The 14369-nt window shown below is 43.8% G+C and overlaps 1 protein-coding gene across 5 annotated transcripts in view; it reads left to right on the top strand.

Moving 5' to 3' along the window:
• Positions 1-2281: 2281 nt before the first annotated feature.
• COL14A1 (collagen type XIV alpha 1 chain) overlaps positions 2282-14369 on the top strand; it is a 125449-nt gene continuing 113361 nt past the window's right edge. For 3 of the 5 annotated variants that reach the window (XM_038175298.2, XM_072034352.1, XM_072034353.1), the window contains exons 1-3: positions 2282-2460; positions 6042-6158; positions 11713-11829. In XM_038175298.2, coding sequence (XP_038031226.2) covers positions 6077-6158; positions 11713-11829 — 199 coding nt within the window. In that variant the 5' untranslated portion in view covers positions 2282-2460; positions 6042-6076. The remainder of the gene's footprint in view (positions 2461-6041; positions 6159-11712; positions 11830-14369) is intronic. The other 2 variants (XM_072034351.1, XM_072034354.1) reach the window with 1 other exon arrangement.

Raw genomic sequence — 14369 nt, 5'->3', positions numbered from 1 at the left:
GAAAAGTAAATCCATGGCACCAAGCCATGGGTAGTAAATTTCTTCTGAAACTTTTTTTTTTTTTTTTTTCCAAAAAGAAGACAAGAAGGAAATATTGGTAAATCATTTGCACATTAATATTGTGCAAATGTCACCACTGTGATCTTACTGTATTTCTTAATATATTTCCAGATGTGCAGCATGTATGAGCTCTTTCAAAGAAGCATTATACTTTAATGTTTAGCTTTAACTTTTGAAAAACATGAGCTCTTCCTTATAATTGTGCAAAGAGTTCTATTGTGCTTTCCAGAGCAAGCTGAGTAAAGCTCAATGGTAACAAGCAGGATATATTCTACAAGGTGGACAAGTGGTGTACAAAATGATATTGTGAATCAGGAAAATTAAACTGATACAAGAAAAACCTTCAGAGTTCCCTTGAAAGCAAAAATGTTAAATATTAATTTAGTTCCTGATGCAAATTGCTGAGTCAAAATTAGATTATTAATTCATGTGAAGGCTGCAGTGTGTTCAGAATCTACTTGCTGGTCAGTGAAATCTATCAGGACTTTTCAGTGTAGCTCCCTGGCTAGATGGAGCCACAGGATGGTGCTCATGCACTTTGCATACTACAGTACAAATACATGGGGAAAAAAAAAAAAAAAAAAAAAAAGAGAGAGAGAGAGAGAGAGAGGGGGAGCCAGACTCTGCCTTTGGCAGGCTGCTCCTTGTCATGCCCTGAAATACACGAGCCAGCACGCCGTCATGGATTAGGCTGATTTATCTCTCTGCTTTTACAAAGTCTTCAAGGGTATTGCAAACAGACTTATCCATCTACGTCCTTGTCTTCTGATGACTATTATTTAGCTAAGTACATAAATTAGGGACTGAAAAGGTATAAAATGTGTCACATTTAGCATCAATGAGCTGAACATTTTATGGCTTCAGAGGAATCATTACCCTGCAGGCTACTCTCTCCTTGGCTGGTACAAAGCATTAGCCATTGTACACACCTGGCAGTACCACAGAACAACATCTAGGAATGCTTTTTAACATTTGCTATATGAAACCACAGGACTTAAAGTGTCTTTAAAGCTTACACACTTCTGTAGTTTCCATAGAAAGATATCTGTGCAAGGTGACTTTGGACAAGAGTCTGCAGGACTGGGAACCCTACCCAGCCACAGAAGGTCCTGCTTTATGGAGTTTAGGCACAGTCATCTCCCTGAGACTTATGGTGTTCCCCTTACTTCAGGAGTCCTGCTTATGTGAACAAAGCAATGCACGTCTCTCTTTTCACTTCTGCCTCTTGTTTCTTAGCTGCAGTCCTTCATTGATTTCATTTGTAATTTTATACAGATGATCAGGCACATTGAAATGAGTATTTTCACTCACCTCTTAAATTCTAGGGACTTACAAACTTCATGAGTAGTAGCCTTAATTGTAAATTCAGTAGGGTATACTGTGAGGTAAACCAAATTTGTGTATGAATACAGGTTCTGCAGTTCCACTTCCCCATTGCTGTGTCTACATAGATGGCAAAAATGCACACATGTACTACAGTGCTTTTAATCAAGGTTTATGCCAAGCCAGACAAGCACTGGAACACTTTATTATAAATATTTCCCTGATTAATCATCCATCAGCGCAATAACCAGCACTGGGGAAATAGCATTCCTAGCCACACTGTGGAGCAGGCACCTTCTAAATCATTGATAACGAAGCGAACGAGCAACTGCGGGAGGAGGAGAGGGAGTTAAGAGGAAGAAGGACCAGGAGAATGGGGGTGCAGCAGAGAAGTGGGGTGCTGACAGGAGAAAGGGGGTGCTGACAGGAGAAGCGGGGTGCCCCGGAGAAGCAGGGTGCTCCAGAGAAGCGGGGTGCTGACAGGAGAACTGGTGTGCCCCAGGAGAACCAAAGTGCACCAGAAAAGCGGGGTGCAGCAGGAGAAGTGGGGTGCTGCTAGGTGAACTGGGGTGCCCCAGGAGAACCAAAGTGCACCAGAAAAGCGGGGTGCAGCAGGAGAACTGGGGTGCTGACAGGAGAAGTGGGGTGCACCAGGAGAACCAGGATGCTGAGGGGAGAACCGCGGTGCACCAGAGAGCTGGAGTGCTGACAGGAGAAGCGGGGTGCACTAGAAGGTCGTGATGCTGACAGGAGAAGTGGGGTACACCAGAGAACCGGGGTGCTGTGAGGGGAGAAGCGGGGTGCCGTGAGGCGAGGCGCAGCCCGGCCCCTCCCGCACCTGGCCGCACCCTCCCGCCGCAGCGCAGGGGCCCGGGGGCGGGGGCTGGCCGGCGGGCCCGGTGCTCGCCTCTTTTCCCCCCTTCTTTCCACCTTCAGCTCTATAACTGCCCGCCTCCTCTCCCTGCCCTCCCTCCTCGTCGGATGCGGCGCTGCGAGGGGAAGAGCAGCCGGAGGGGAGCGGCGCGGCGCAGCAGCACCCCCAGCCCCAGCCCCGGCCGCCCGCCGCTGCCCGCCCAGGTCGGTGCTGCCCCGGGAGGGATGGGGAGAGGCGGGCAGGGGCTGGCTCCGAGGCCCCGGGGGGCTCTGAGCCCAAAACAGCTTCACCGGGCACAGGGTGGGGAGTGTCCCGCAGCCACCTGTGGGGACAGCCCCGGGGGAGGGCGGTGGGGACCGGAGCGGAGCCGCAGGGAGCGGGCGAGGCTGTTGGGTGCAGGGGACAGAAGCGTCGAGCCTGAGGGGAAGCCCCTTAAAAACTGCAGAAGCCGTATTTTTAAGGATAATTAGAATTTATTAAAAGAAAACGCACTTGAAGTTGAGGGTCCGGCTGGGCACATCCTCCCTCAGCGGCCCCAGGGAGGTCTCTCCCCCCGGTTCCCCCGTCCCGGTGGGCGCTGAAGGGACTTCGCCCGGGTCCTCTGGGGGTCCCCCCCCAAATCGGTGGGGACAACAGACATCCCCTGCTGTCTCCCTTTTTGAACCGAAAAGGGGAAATGTCGCCTTAAAACGGGGTGCTTGGTGGCACTGCTGAGGGTGCTGTGAGAAGCGGGGTGCCCCCCGAGAGCCCTCCGCTGCCCTGGGGCTGCTCCCACTCCTCCTTGTGGGACGTCGACTCAAGAAATTTGGGTCACGCTGCACCCTAATAAGCGACCACGATATGGGTTATAAACCCTTTGGTGTCTCACTGAGGCTGTGGTGTGGCAGGGTGGCTCTAAGCGCTGCAGTGCGAGATGTTACAGCCGGCCAGGTGTGTGAAAGCACTGCAGCTTTGGGCAGGTTTCCTCAGGGCTGAGCTCCTTGGTCCTCGAGATCTGTTCCTTGGCTGAGCCTCCCGGGCTCTGCTCCTTGGTTGAGTTTAACTGGCACCCAGAAACACGGCACTCCTCTGGAGGGTCTTGCCTGGAGCAGGGTGGCCATATAACAAGTTTGGGGTGCCTCAAAGGCAGGTTCATCCCCCAGGAGAAGGTGGCTTGTGTGGATGCTGCGGGCAGCCTACGGTGTGTAAACCTTCCCCTTCCTGGGACAGGAGACGAGGCCACCACAGCAGGGAGTGCCCGTGGAGCAGCAGGGATCGGCTCATCGGCTGGGCTCTTGGTGTGGAAGGGGAGCCTGGAGCTGGGTCTCTGCTGCCAGAGATATTCAGTTGGAGAACTGTTCCACCAAATAGTGGAGAAATATATAAAAAGCAGGGGGAATGGGATGGCTTTTCTGATTTCCCTGATGGTGTCAGCCACAAGGTGGCTGCAGACTCGTGGTTGCCTCTGTGTGCCTTTCCTCCTGGAGCAAACCCTGAGGTGCTGGTCTGCAGAAGTCAGCTTGTGCCTAGACTGTGTTTTATCCTGTATCAGTTATGTTTCTGTCAATAAATCATACCTTCTTCGTGTGATCGCTGCTCTCTAAAATGAGCGGGAGAGAGTGTTCCTACACAGCATTGCATGTCAGTTAGTATTTATAGCCCTTATCTGGGAAGAGGGTTTATATCAAAACTAGCAAACGGGGAGCTGAGCCACCACTGCGAGTGGCTACTTTAATATCTGGGTTATTATATGGAAAGAAACTCGCACATAGTGGAGACTGAATTGAAGAATGAGTTGTGTGTTGTCCTTTGAAGAGTCAACATTTACGTGATTCTCCTCACCTTAGGAATGCAACCTGAAGCTTTGATACACAACGCAAGTTGCACAAGGGTTGCTGTTCAGGACTTAGCTCTCTTTGTTTTCCCTGTTGCCTGTCACTAGGCAACTGCCTGCTGATGCTGGCTAATCTGGATCCAGTCCTTGGATGCTCGACTCCTTGTGTTTGTGTAGTAGAAAGCTTGGGCACTTGGCTTGGGTTTTTGAATTCTATCTGGAGGATGTGTTCTAAGAACTGGGCATAGCAATACCTCAGTTTTGGATACATGGTTTTGTTGTTAAATAGTTATTTCTCTCTGTCTTGAGAGATCCATGCTATAAGAGGTGGATTCAAAATATGTATCTGAGTAGAGTGAAACCTGTTGATAATTTGACTAAAACTTAGGAAACCTCCTGTGGGATAGAACCTCAAATGATGAAGCCACCTGTATATTTTGAGGTGGAATACCAAATATCCATGATTGGGATTTGTGACAGTAGACACACCAAGGACTGGGATAACTATGGCAAATTAAAAATATCTTTTACAAGAGAGAAGGAAATGTAGGGTTATCCTCTCATCTGTTCAATGAGGTACTTCAGTCTGCCTTTTGTATTATTAGATAGTGGCTGGACCATTCACGTTACACCTTCCTCAGAAGACATTGAAAACAGGGAAGGTAAATTAAGTGGTGGTATCCTGTGGATATTAGAGAAAATGACATGGAAGGTAAAGGGGAGGGACTTGAAAAGCAGAAATATGTAAACCAAAGTTTACCAAAGTAAACCTTCAAATGCTGTCTTTGACAAAATTAAGTTTCCAATAAAATACTAACAGGAGAGGGCAGCAAAAATTCTTCTTCCTAGCCCAGAAAATTGACCAAAACTAGTGCAGTAAAGTTGAGTGATAGGTAAACATTTAAAAGCATGATGTCATGAAGATGATGTGTCCTGGGAGGTGCTTCTATGTACGTTGAGTAACTCTACTGGCCAATATTAATAGCCAAGTCCAGATAAAGAATTTTGTACTGTTTTTAACCTAGCTTCTTGGGCAGATAAACTACCCCACCTGGAACTTGAACTTTGGCACCTGAATTGTTTCTGGTAACCCTGTCAGTTCACCTAGAACTGCCTTCAGTGTTCATACAGTGCTGCACTCTGAAGTTCTGATGCTCCTAATGGATTAAGTTAGATATTTTTGACCATGGAATTGCCCACAGATAAAATTAGTACTTAGCTGATACCCTGTATGCCTCTGACTTGTTTGCTTTGGTCACTGTGCCAGATAGTACAACAGAGAGCTCAGAATAAGCTCAATGAGATAAAAATAGGAAACACAGAGGATGTTGAGAGGAGGACTTGCATTTCCTCAGAACAAATTTTGCCTTTTTTGACAGCTGATGTGCAAAATTGCTCAGTTGAACTGACCAGTGAATTAGTTCACTGGGGAGATGAAGTATGCATATTTGATGTTTTATGGTAGGCTTGCAGGACACTTCTTATTTAATTTTAATTGCAGAGTCATGAAATAAATGACTTAATATCCCTTTTTGGATGCTTTCTAGATATAAAGTAGATAACGGTTAAAGTCCTACTTTATCTAGAGATTCAGAATTCTCTACCACAGGTGCCTTGGTAAGGTGTTTGCAATGCTGGATTCTGTAGAGATACCCATTTTGCCTTGTTACGCATAGCAAACTCTACTTCCAATGCTAATTTATGCTATGCAATGATTAATACTCTTCTGGTTACACGGGACCAGTTTTTAGAACTGTTCAGAGCCTTGAACGTGCTTCTTTGTCCTTCTCAACTAAAATATGGTTTGTTTATAAACTGCTTCCAGGATGAAATCTTAGCTCCACTGATGTCCATGGCAAACTCCTAGTAGTTATTTTTCCAATGGAATCCAGATTTTGCTCACACTTTAATGAAAAGTGTTTACTTTAGATTTACAAATTTAATAAATATTTCTGTTCTGTGTGTTTTCAGGCTCATTGATACTGTGGTCATCAAGGGGGAAAAAGATGCCTTGTTGGTATGAGGTACAGAGCTGCGTCCTCTTGGCGTTTTTAGCAGCTTATTCCATCAGTGACGCCCAGGGCCAAGGTAAGTGCTAAGTAAGAAGATGGAGTTTTTCACTAGATCACTCTGATGTGCAGAAATAGACTTATTCCAAATGCAAGTGTTTCTTTCCTCATACTAGGCTGCTGACCCAGTATTACTGAAATGATGCAGTTTTGTTGTTGATTTCTGGGAGCGAAGAACTACATGCTCATGTGTGCTTCTTGAACCATGTATTTCAAATAACATAAATCATTCTTTTTGCAAGTTCAGGTGTCTCAAAATGAATTTTACAGGACATTTTTTACTTTTATTTACCTGAAAGTACTGATTAGAAATTGCTGTGATTGCCCCCTATGTAATCAAGGAAGTTTGAAGTACCAGCCTTGGTATTAAGCTTGTATGGAACATACTTTTTTTTTTCTTTGTTGGAACAGTAGCTCATGTAACACTTAGATCATACAGTATTACACAGTACTGGTAAATGTCACAGACTACTTCTGCAGGTTTTTTTTTTCTTTTAATCTCCTTTGTGGATATTAAAAAATCCTGCTGAGATTGTTAAGCTTACATACTTGCTGGATCAGATGGACAGTGGTATGATTCTCGAGGAAATTTATCATACTGCTTGGGGAAGGAGGGAGGAAAAATGCCAGCAAGTTTTTATGATTCCTGAAGAAGGACATTTCTCTCAACATTATGTTTATTTAATCCCTTTGATATGAGGTTGCCTAGGCATAACTGGGAGCAGAATGTGATCCTGGAGCTCTTCTAAAGGCTCTTGTGTAATGCATTATTCATGAGCATGCTCAGACTGGTGTCAACGTGAGGCTTTCTGACTTGTAAAAGCGAGCAGCAGCGCTGTCCAGTCCGCGTGGCACTCAAGTGCTGGCTTGACGTTTGGGCATCCGTGAGTGTTTTACAAGCCTCTTCCAGAACTTAGGGACAATTAGCAGCAATACTTACTGCGGGCGATGTGAGGTGAACGAAGATATACGTGTTCCCAATGTTCAACACATCAGTTCTGGTCAGAAACGAGGGCCAGAATGTTTGTGACTTAATGAGCCGATAAAGCAAAGCATATGGTCAGTCCCCTGTCTGTGCAGTTCAGTCCTACTACATATGGTTAAGATTTGCACAGCAGCACTGGGGAGAGGTTCATCCACAGTTGTATGTAATTCCATGCACTTGGAAAAGCGTACTCTTCCCCACTACTTCTTTTTAAGCTTTGATTTAATCTGTCATTTGTAAGGGAGAAAACTCTCAAACTATTAATACAATGAGAGGAAGGTCAGAGAGAGTTTTTCCACAATCACCACACCAGCAACAAGCTAGAGTTGGTGTACTTGCTGAATAAAGAACAATACTTCCCTTGTTCTTACACTCTTTCAGCAAGCATCAGCTACTGCATGCTGTCAGCAGCTAGATACTAAGCTAAGTGGACTGTTGCCTTGGCCTAACGTGACTGTGCTGTTACTGAAAGAGGTGATGTGAAGTCTAATCTCTTTTCACAGAATAAAAATATCTCTTGCTACACTTGAATTAGTAAGATGCTTCTCAAATACTTTCATAAGGTTGCCACCCCTTGCAGTAAACTCTTCATGCGGCTGGCCAACTGTCTACAATTTTATACAGCACTAACCATATTTGTCTGTTTTACGAAGTTGTACACTCTGTCGAGGTGTAGGAAGAGCTGGATTTAGTTCCAGCTTGTGTTTCCTTCCTTTGGCAAAGATGCTCAGTTAAAGGTGTGCAATGTGACTTCTTGGAAAGGAGAAAATGTTTGGGAGACTGAAGTGAACATGCCTGAAGCTACAACTGATTTATTTCAACCGAGGAGTTATCTGCGCCGAGCTACGTGGTTTTATCTTGTTTATTGCTCAAATGTCTTATAGACCAAAACGCCATTCAGTTTTTACTCAACAACAGTTATTCTTTCCTCACTGCTGCTTATTCCTTATCCACCATAATGTCACTTAAACAACAGCAACAAAAAAATCCGGTTTTCATCTACTTCAGTTCTTACATAGCACACAAAAAAGTGCTGGGCAAGAAAACTACTGTAGAAATTTCCATTTGTTCATAAAGTGACTTATTTTAAGTATTTTCCTTCTATATTTAAAGATGGAAACTTGTCCTCGTGTAGCAATACTTTCCATGTGTTACTAATGTAATTGCAATGCATATTAACTTGTTCAATTCTTAAGAAAAAAGTACATTGGAAGCCACAAGGTTTAGTTAGTATCCAATTTTAGAGTATTGGATGCCTTTGAGACAGCTGCAGGTATACAGTTTATCGGTATTTTTCCTTTCCATTAAAACACCGAACAGTTCAAAACACTCTTTCCCCATTTGTCCACAAGAATAATGTATTTGGAGTGCTGATCTATCTGGTTCCACAAACCGAAGCCTTGAAGTTGTCTTTACTGTTACTTTGGGTAACTGCTCTAATGTTGCTGATGGCCATTCACTTTTGCATTCCTGTAGAACCACTTAACAAGCTTTAGCTACTGATTTTTATCAGTTAACTGACTCAGCTTGGATTAATTTTTTTCCCTTTCTGCAAGAAGTGAGATTTTGTTCCACAGCCAAAAAAGGTCCAAAGAAATAAAGATACCCTCTTCAGGTTGGTGAATGTGTAGTAATTCCCATCAATATTTTGTTGTCTGTTCAAGTGTTAGATTTTTAACTTCCTTAGTTATTATATGTACTTTTCTATGCCAGAGCATTAGTCTTTGCACAACTAAGACACAGTTGAGTATCTGTCTGATGAAAAATTCTTTTTTTCCTTATGGTTAATTGCTGTGTGGGAATGTCCATTCCCCTGTGCTGTCACTTTTGATGCAAAAAGTATCCGATGAAGATTGACTAGTTATGTAAAGACTATTCTGGCACAACTTTTCTAGTTTTTCACATTATAACTGTAGTAAACAGAACAACTTCTGGTGACTGTGTCCTTCTTTGCTTGTAAGATCTGTGATTGTTTTTTAGGGGCTCCCGAAATTTACCTAGTTGGTGATGGTGATTAGGCCAGGACTATGCTTCTTTGTTAGAAAATGCTTTCATAAATTAAGTTTGAAATCGGATGGAGTGACAGGGGAAGGAGGAAGATGGCAGAGAAAAACTCTGAAATTCTAAGACGTGATTTTTTTTTGTCAGTCCATGTTTTTTTGTTACGATAGCTCTCAGTTCTGCCTCTTAATCCCCGTACAAATTTACCACTTAATCCCAGTGAAATGTGTAGCATTTTGAACAATGACAGTATGCAAGCGTAAAAAACTTATTTGCTCATTCTTAGACAAAATAAATAACGATAGGAAGTGCATATTTTGCAAACCTCTAGGTATGATTTGTCACTCTTGTTCATTCAGCACCAAGTCATGATGATTTATGTGTAGCTCAAAGATGGATTGAATCTTGAGAATGAATTAAAAGCTGTAATCCATAACTACAGTCTGCTTGGCTTTCAAAACTTTTTGCCATAGTCTCTGTCATTTTATTACAATTATAGCATGCTGAATGCTCTTGCAGAAGCCTGCCCAGGGAAATATTTTTGCAGTACAGGGGCCAAATTTTCAAAGAACTGATCTTGGATTTGCAGCGATTCCTGCACATGCTCTTACTTGCAGCCTCTCTTCTTCTGAACTTGAGGGAGGTGACAGGCAGGGTGAGGGCTCGGTCTGACAGGATTGTGCCCAGCAAACGGGGAGATGCACTGTTTGGATGTGTGCCCAGTGCTGCAAACCAGAACAATGCTGAGTATGTGAAATTGGTGTGCCACCTGCTCTCTTCACCCCTTTGCCTCTCTCCTGAGCTCGCTCTCTCAAATATTTGAGAGTGTAGAGGTGTTGCTAAGCTTTCTTGGTGCTTGTATCCTCTCTTTTTCTGTCCCTTGGGGATTGATAGGCTGCATACTGGGAATAAATCTCTTGTATTAAACTTTACTTCTGAGACTCAAAATATTATTAATCTTAGATGGCAGTAAAAACTCACCTTCAAATGTCAAAAAAAAAAAAAAAATACAGCTTGCCTCTTTCCTTCTTTCTTCAGCAAACTCTTGGAAAAAGAAACAAGTAGGAAAAAGTAATCAATCGAGGACAGGTCTTTGGCTGCTGCTGTTGCCAGAGCTGCATTGACTGCAGCAGGGCAAATGGAGAGGCCAGAGACTTCTGGATAGCACATTCTGCCTCTAAGCTCAGATGCTCCATATGCTGTAATCCTTAAATCTCAGAAATGCCATGAGTGCTATTGACTTATAATATGTAGTAGACCAAGAAAACATGGGCACGGGCCTAGTCAACTATACTGGGCCCTGGAGCAAAGAAATGGCCACTCCTCCCACCCTCTTCAGATAACTTCCCTTCTTTCTTGGACATACCAAGAGAAACCTTAAGGCCGGTAGTGGCAGAGGCATCAAGGGACTTAAAAATTAAGGAAGAAGTTCAGTGAGCTGTGAAGGTAGTGGGAAAAGGAGGGTTTAAGGTCAATGGAGTACTGTGCTAAGCTTTTTTTTTTTAAAAAAAAAACAAAAAAAAAACAAAAAAAAAACTTTTTATTTCTCAGCCTCTGGATAACTTCCTTGGCTGCCTTTCTCTCTAGGTCAGTTGGTTCTGTGTGGGTCAAAACCCATTCAAATATATAAAGATTCCCATTATTGACAGCCTTGGGTCCCACAACCAGCAGCAGTGCTTCAGTTGCTTGCTGTGAAGGGGGATGTGGCTACCTGGGGCAGAAGAAAAATGCCATCTAGGGTATAGTCTAGGGGAATTTGCCGGTTAATGTACATGGGCACAGCATTGCTGAGCTTGCAGTAACAACCTAGGGTTGTTACCTTTTGTTCCTCTGTGTGTTACTTCCCTGAAAAGTCACATCTTTCTTCATTTCATGCTTTTATTCATCTTACCTGCTGCTTCTGTTTGAAACCTAGTTGATGGCACAAGATAAGTAGAGGTCAAACTCACTGACCTCCTCCAGATTGCCCCCTGCCTAAATCTGGCCCAGCCTGTGCACATGTCCTGGTCTTGATGAGACCAAAGCAGTGCTTGTAGCTGGGAAGGTGTGCATCCCTGAGGCTAGGTTTGCAAATTGGGCAGCTGATGTTCCCTCTGCTCTGTGCATGCCTATTTTTCCTCTTGGTTACTGTGTCTTCACAAAGCTTTGAAAATTTGGCCCCGAGTTACTTTAAATGTGGGGAAACACCCCCGGTAATGAGAAGTAAAGGAGGCTAGGTAACACACATTGTCAGCATAAGCAAGGAGAGCAATTTTAATTCCCCTGTATTAACAAAGAGCATTTGTATTACCAGCTTTGCCTGCTAAACTAGAATCTTAACATCTAACCCTGTTTGTCTTTGTCCTCTGCTGTTAGGTTGTTAGTATCTTTTTGTAAAGAGATAAAAGGTATGTCTGAGGGAAGTAGTGCACCTGGGGTTGTCATTTTACAAACTAATAAACTGATGTATGTGACATTTTGAATAACTTGCATCCTTTATCATTAAAAATGTGTGTTGTCTTCCTATATGTTTATTTTAACGTTTGTTTAAAATTGATGATTGCCTTTTATTTGAGTTTAAAATGTTGTTTTCTCTCCCCACTTGCAGTGTCCCCACCAACAAGACTAAGATATAATGTAGTCACTCCTGACAGTGTGCAGATCTCTTGGAAAGCCCCCAAAGGGCAATTCACTGGATATAAGCTGCTTGTCACTCCAAGTTCAGGTAAACCAAAAGCCTGTATGTTCTCTTGGAAGGTGAAATGACTGTTGTCTTCTAGACCTGGGGCCAGGAAGCTTTCCTGAGGCTAAAGTCACCCTTCAGAACCAAGGAATTGTGAGCAGCCTGTGGATAAGAGTGTTGACTGGTCAACAAAAGAGAGAAATTGGACTTGCCACAGGATTGTCCTAGGCATGAGGCTTAAAGTAGAAGGAGGTGGATATTGGATAAGCTTCATACGTCATCCTTGGGAATTGTCACTGACCATCTGTCTTGACCTTTCTTCCAGTGGGGTGTAAGGAGGCCTAGGAAAGTATTCAAGGAAGAACACAGGAACCCTGTTCCAGTAAAAGATCTGAGGTGGATCTCCTTGTGTCTTCTCTCATAGTGAGCTCTCCAGAAAAGACCAATAAGATTTCAGAGAATAAATAAATAAAAAAACAAAACAAACAAGCTGGAATGATGAGGCCAGAACTGGCAGCCAATGACAGAGTGGTGTGCAAGCCCATGGGGCATGATGTACCACACTTGACAGCTCCCTGCCATAAGAGGCCAGTCAAAACAAAACAGAGGCCCTGTGTGTTTAGCAGGAGGTACCTGAAGTACTTTTGAGCAAACCAGAAGGGGTGGCTTGCCCTCCTAACCAGTCAAGGAACATGTGAGGGATGATGCTTTACAAAAAGGCAGCCCTCAGAAGTGAAAAGAAGCAGACTGAGAAACTGGGAACAGGAGAGGGACTTCTGGGGCACTTGTCTGCCCATGGTGGGGGGACTTCCACAAGGAACTGGGACGCAGCACCTCTCACCTTGTACTCAGACTGCTGGCACTAACTTCTAATGGGCTGAGCAGCAGGCAACATGGATGGCCAGGAGAGAAAAGTATTTTCAGCAGTTTTGGTAGCTTGAAAGTAGATCTGTGGGAGAAGGAAGCTCATGATGTGAAGCTCAGGTAAATCCTTGTCATTTGAAGCATGGGGCTTTTCAACAGCTGGTTAAGTACTTTCCTGGGGCCTAAAGTAGCAGTGGTATGCAAGGAGGTACACAATGAAATGCTGCATGGCATTTATACTGCTGGAAGTTCTCTGGACCCATCTTGTTACTTCAGACCTTTCGTGCAGTCTTGTTTCCATACACTTGCCTTGTATATAGATAATTAAATGTATGGGGTATGGCAAATGTGCAATTGACTTAGTTTTCAATATATGTCTTTGGTATTGTCGTGGTTTAACCCGGCCGGCAGCTAAACACCACGCAGCCGTTCGCTCACCCTCCCCCCTCCCTCTCTGGGACGGGGGAGAGAAATGGAAAGTGAAGCCCGTGAGTTGAGATAAAGACAGTTTAATAAGACAGGAAAATAATAATAACAAAATAATAATAACAATAATAACAATAATAATAATATGGTGATAATAGGGAAATAATAATAATATGTACAAACAAGTGATGCACAATGCAATTGCTCACCACTCGCTGACCGATGCCCAGCCTAACCCCGAGCAGTCCGGCCCCCTCCCCCCGGCTAGCCACCCCTATATATTGTTTAGCATGACGTCAGATGGTATGGAATACCCCTTTGGCTAGTTTGGGTCACCTGTCCCGGGTCTGTCCCCTCCCAGCTCTTACTGCACCCCCAGCCTGCCCGTTGGCAGGGCAGAGCAAAAGGCTGAGATGTCCTTGGCTTAGTATAAGCACTGCTCTGCAACAATTAAAGCATCGGGGTGTTACCAGCACTCTTCTCATCCTAAGCCAAAACACAGCATTCCACCAGCTACTAGGAAGAAAATTAATTCTGTTCTAACTGAAACCAGGACAGGTATATTGCACACTGTAAAGGAAGTTGGCTAACACTACTTATGGTTTACTTACCTGGAAAAGTTTTGGGTTTCGGTTTGGGTTTTTAAAGATTTTTTTTTCTCACCCCAAACTCCATTCCTCTCTATTATGAAATACTGCCTCCATATTTAATCTGTTTCAGTTCATGTTTCTTGTTTCATCTCATAGATCAAAAGCTCTCAGATCTGTGTGTTATGCTCCCTTTGTCTGTTGAATTAATTCTGCCTTTCATTTAAGGGACTGATCAGCCTTTCTGTCTCTTTTGTAACATAAAACGTTAGAAAGCCTATAATTCCACTGTACAGTGAGTTCTCCATATCCTGACTTTCTTGCTTAAATGATGTCTTCTGATGCTTCTTAAGCTGCTCTGTCAGCTTGGTTGCTGTGTTTTCTCTTTTCTTCATCCATGTAGTTGATGACCTACTTGATGTTGTGAGTTGGTCAAGCCAGGAGGAAAAGCTATCAACACTATCAGATATTCTTTTGTAAATAGCAGAGTTATAAAATTCTTTTGTCACACTGGGAAACATGGGCTGGAGAACAGAGCAAGCATAACCATGTTTCTTCTCGGAGTATTAAGCCATCTTCTGTAGAAAGGACCTGGGGTCCCAGCAGGCAAGGACGAGCGGTACGCTCATGCAGTAAAGAAGTACAATGCTACAACAGGTTGTACCAACAAAAGCATATTCACCTGGTTCAGAGTTTTTCGTTCCC

The sequence above is a fragment of the Anas platyrhynchos genome, chromosome 2, assembly GCF_047663525.1.
Source record: "Anas platyrhynchos isolate ZD024472 breed Pekin duck chromosome 2, IASCAAS_PekinDuck_T2T, whole genome shotgun sequence".
Lineage (NCBI taxonomy): Eukaryota > Metazoa > Chordata > Aves > Anseriformes > Anatidae > Anas > Anas platyrhynchos.
This window is presented reverse-complemented; position numbering and strand designations above follow the sequence as displayed.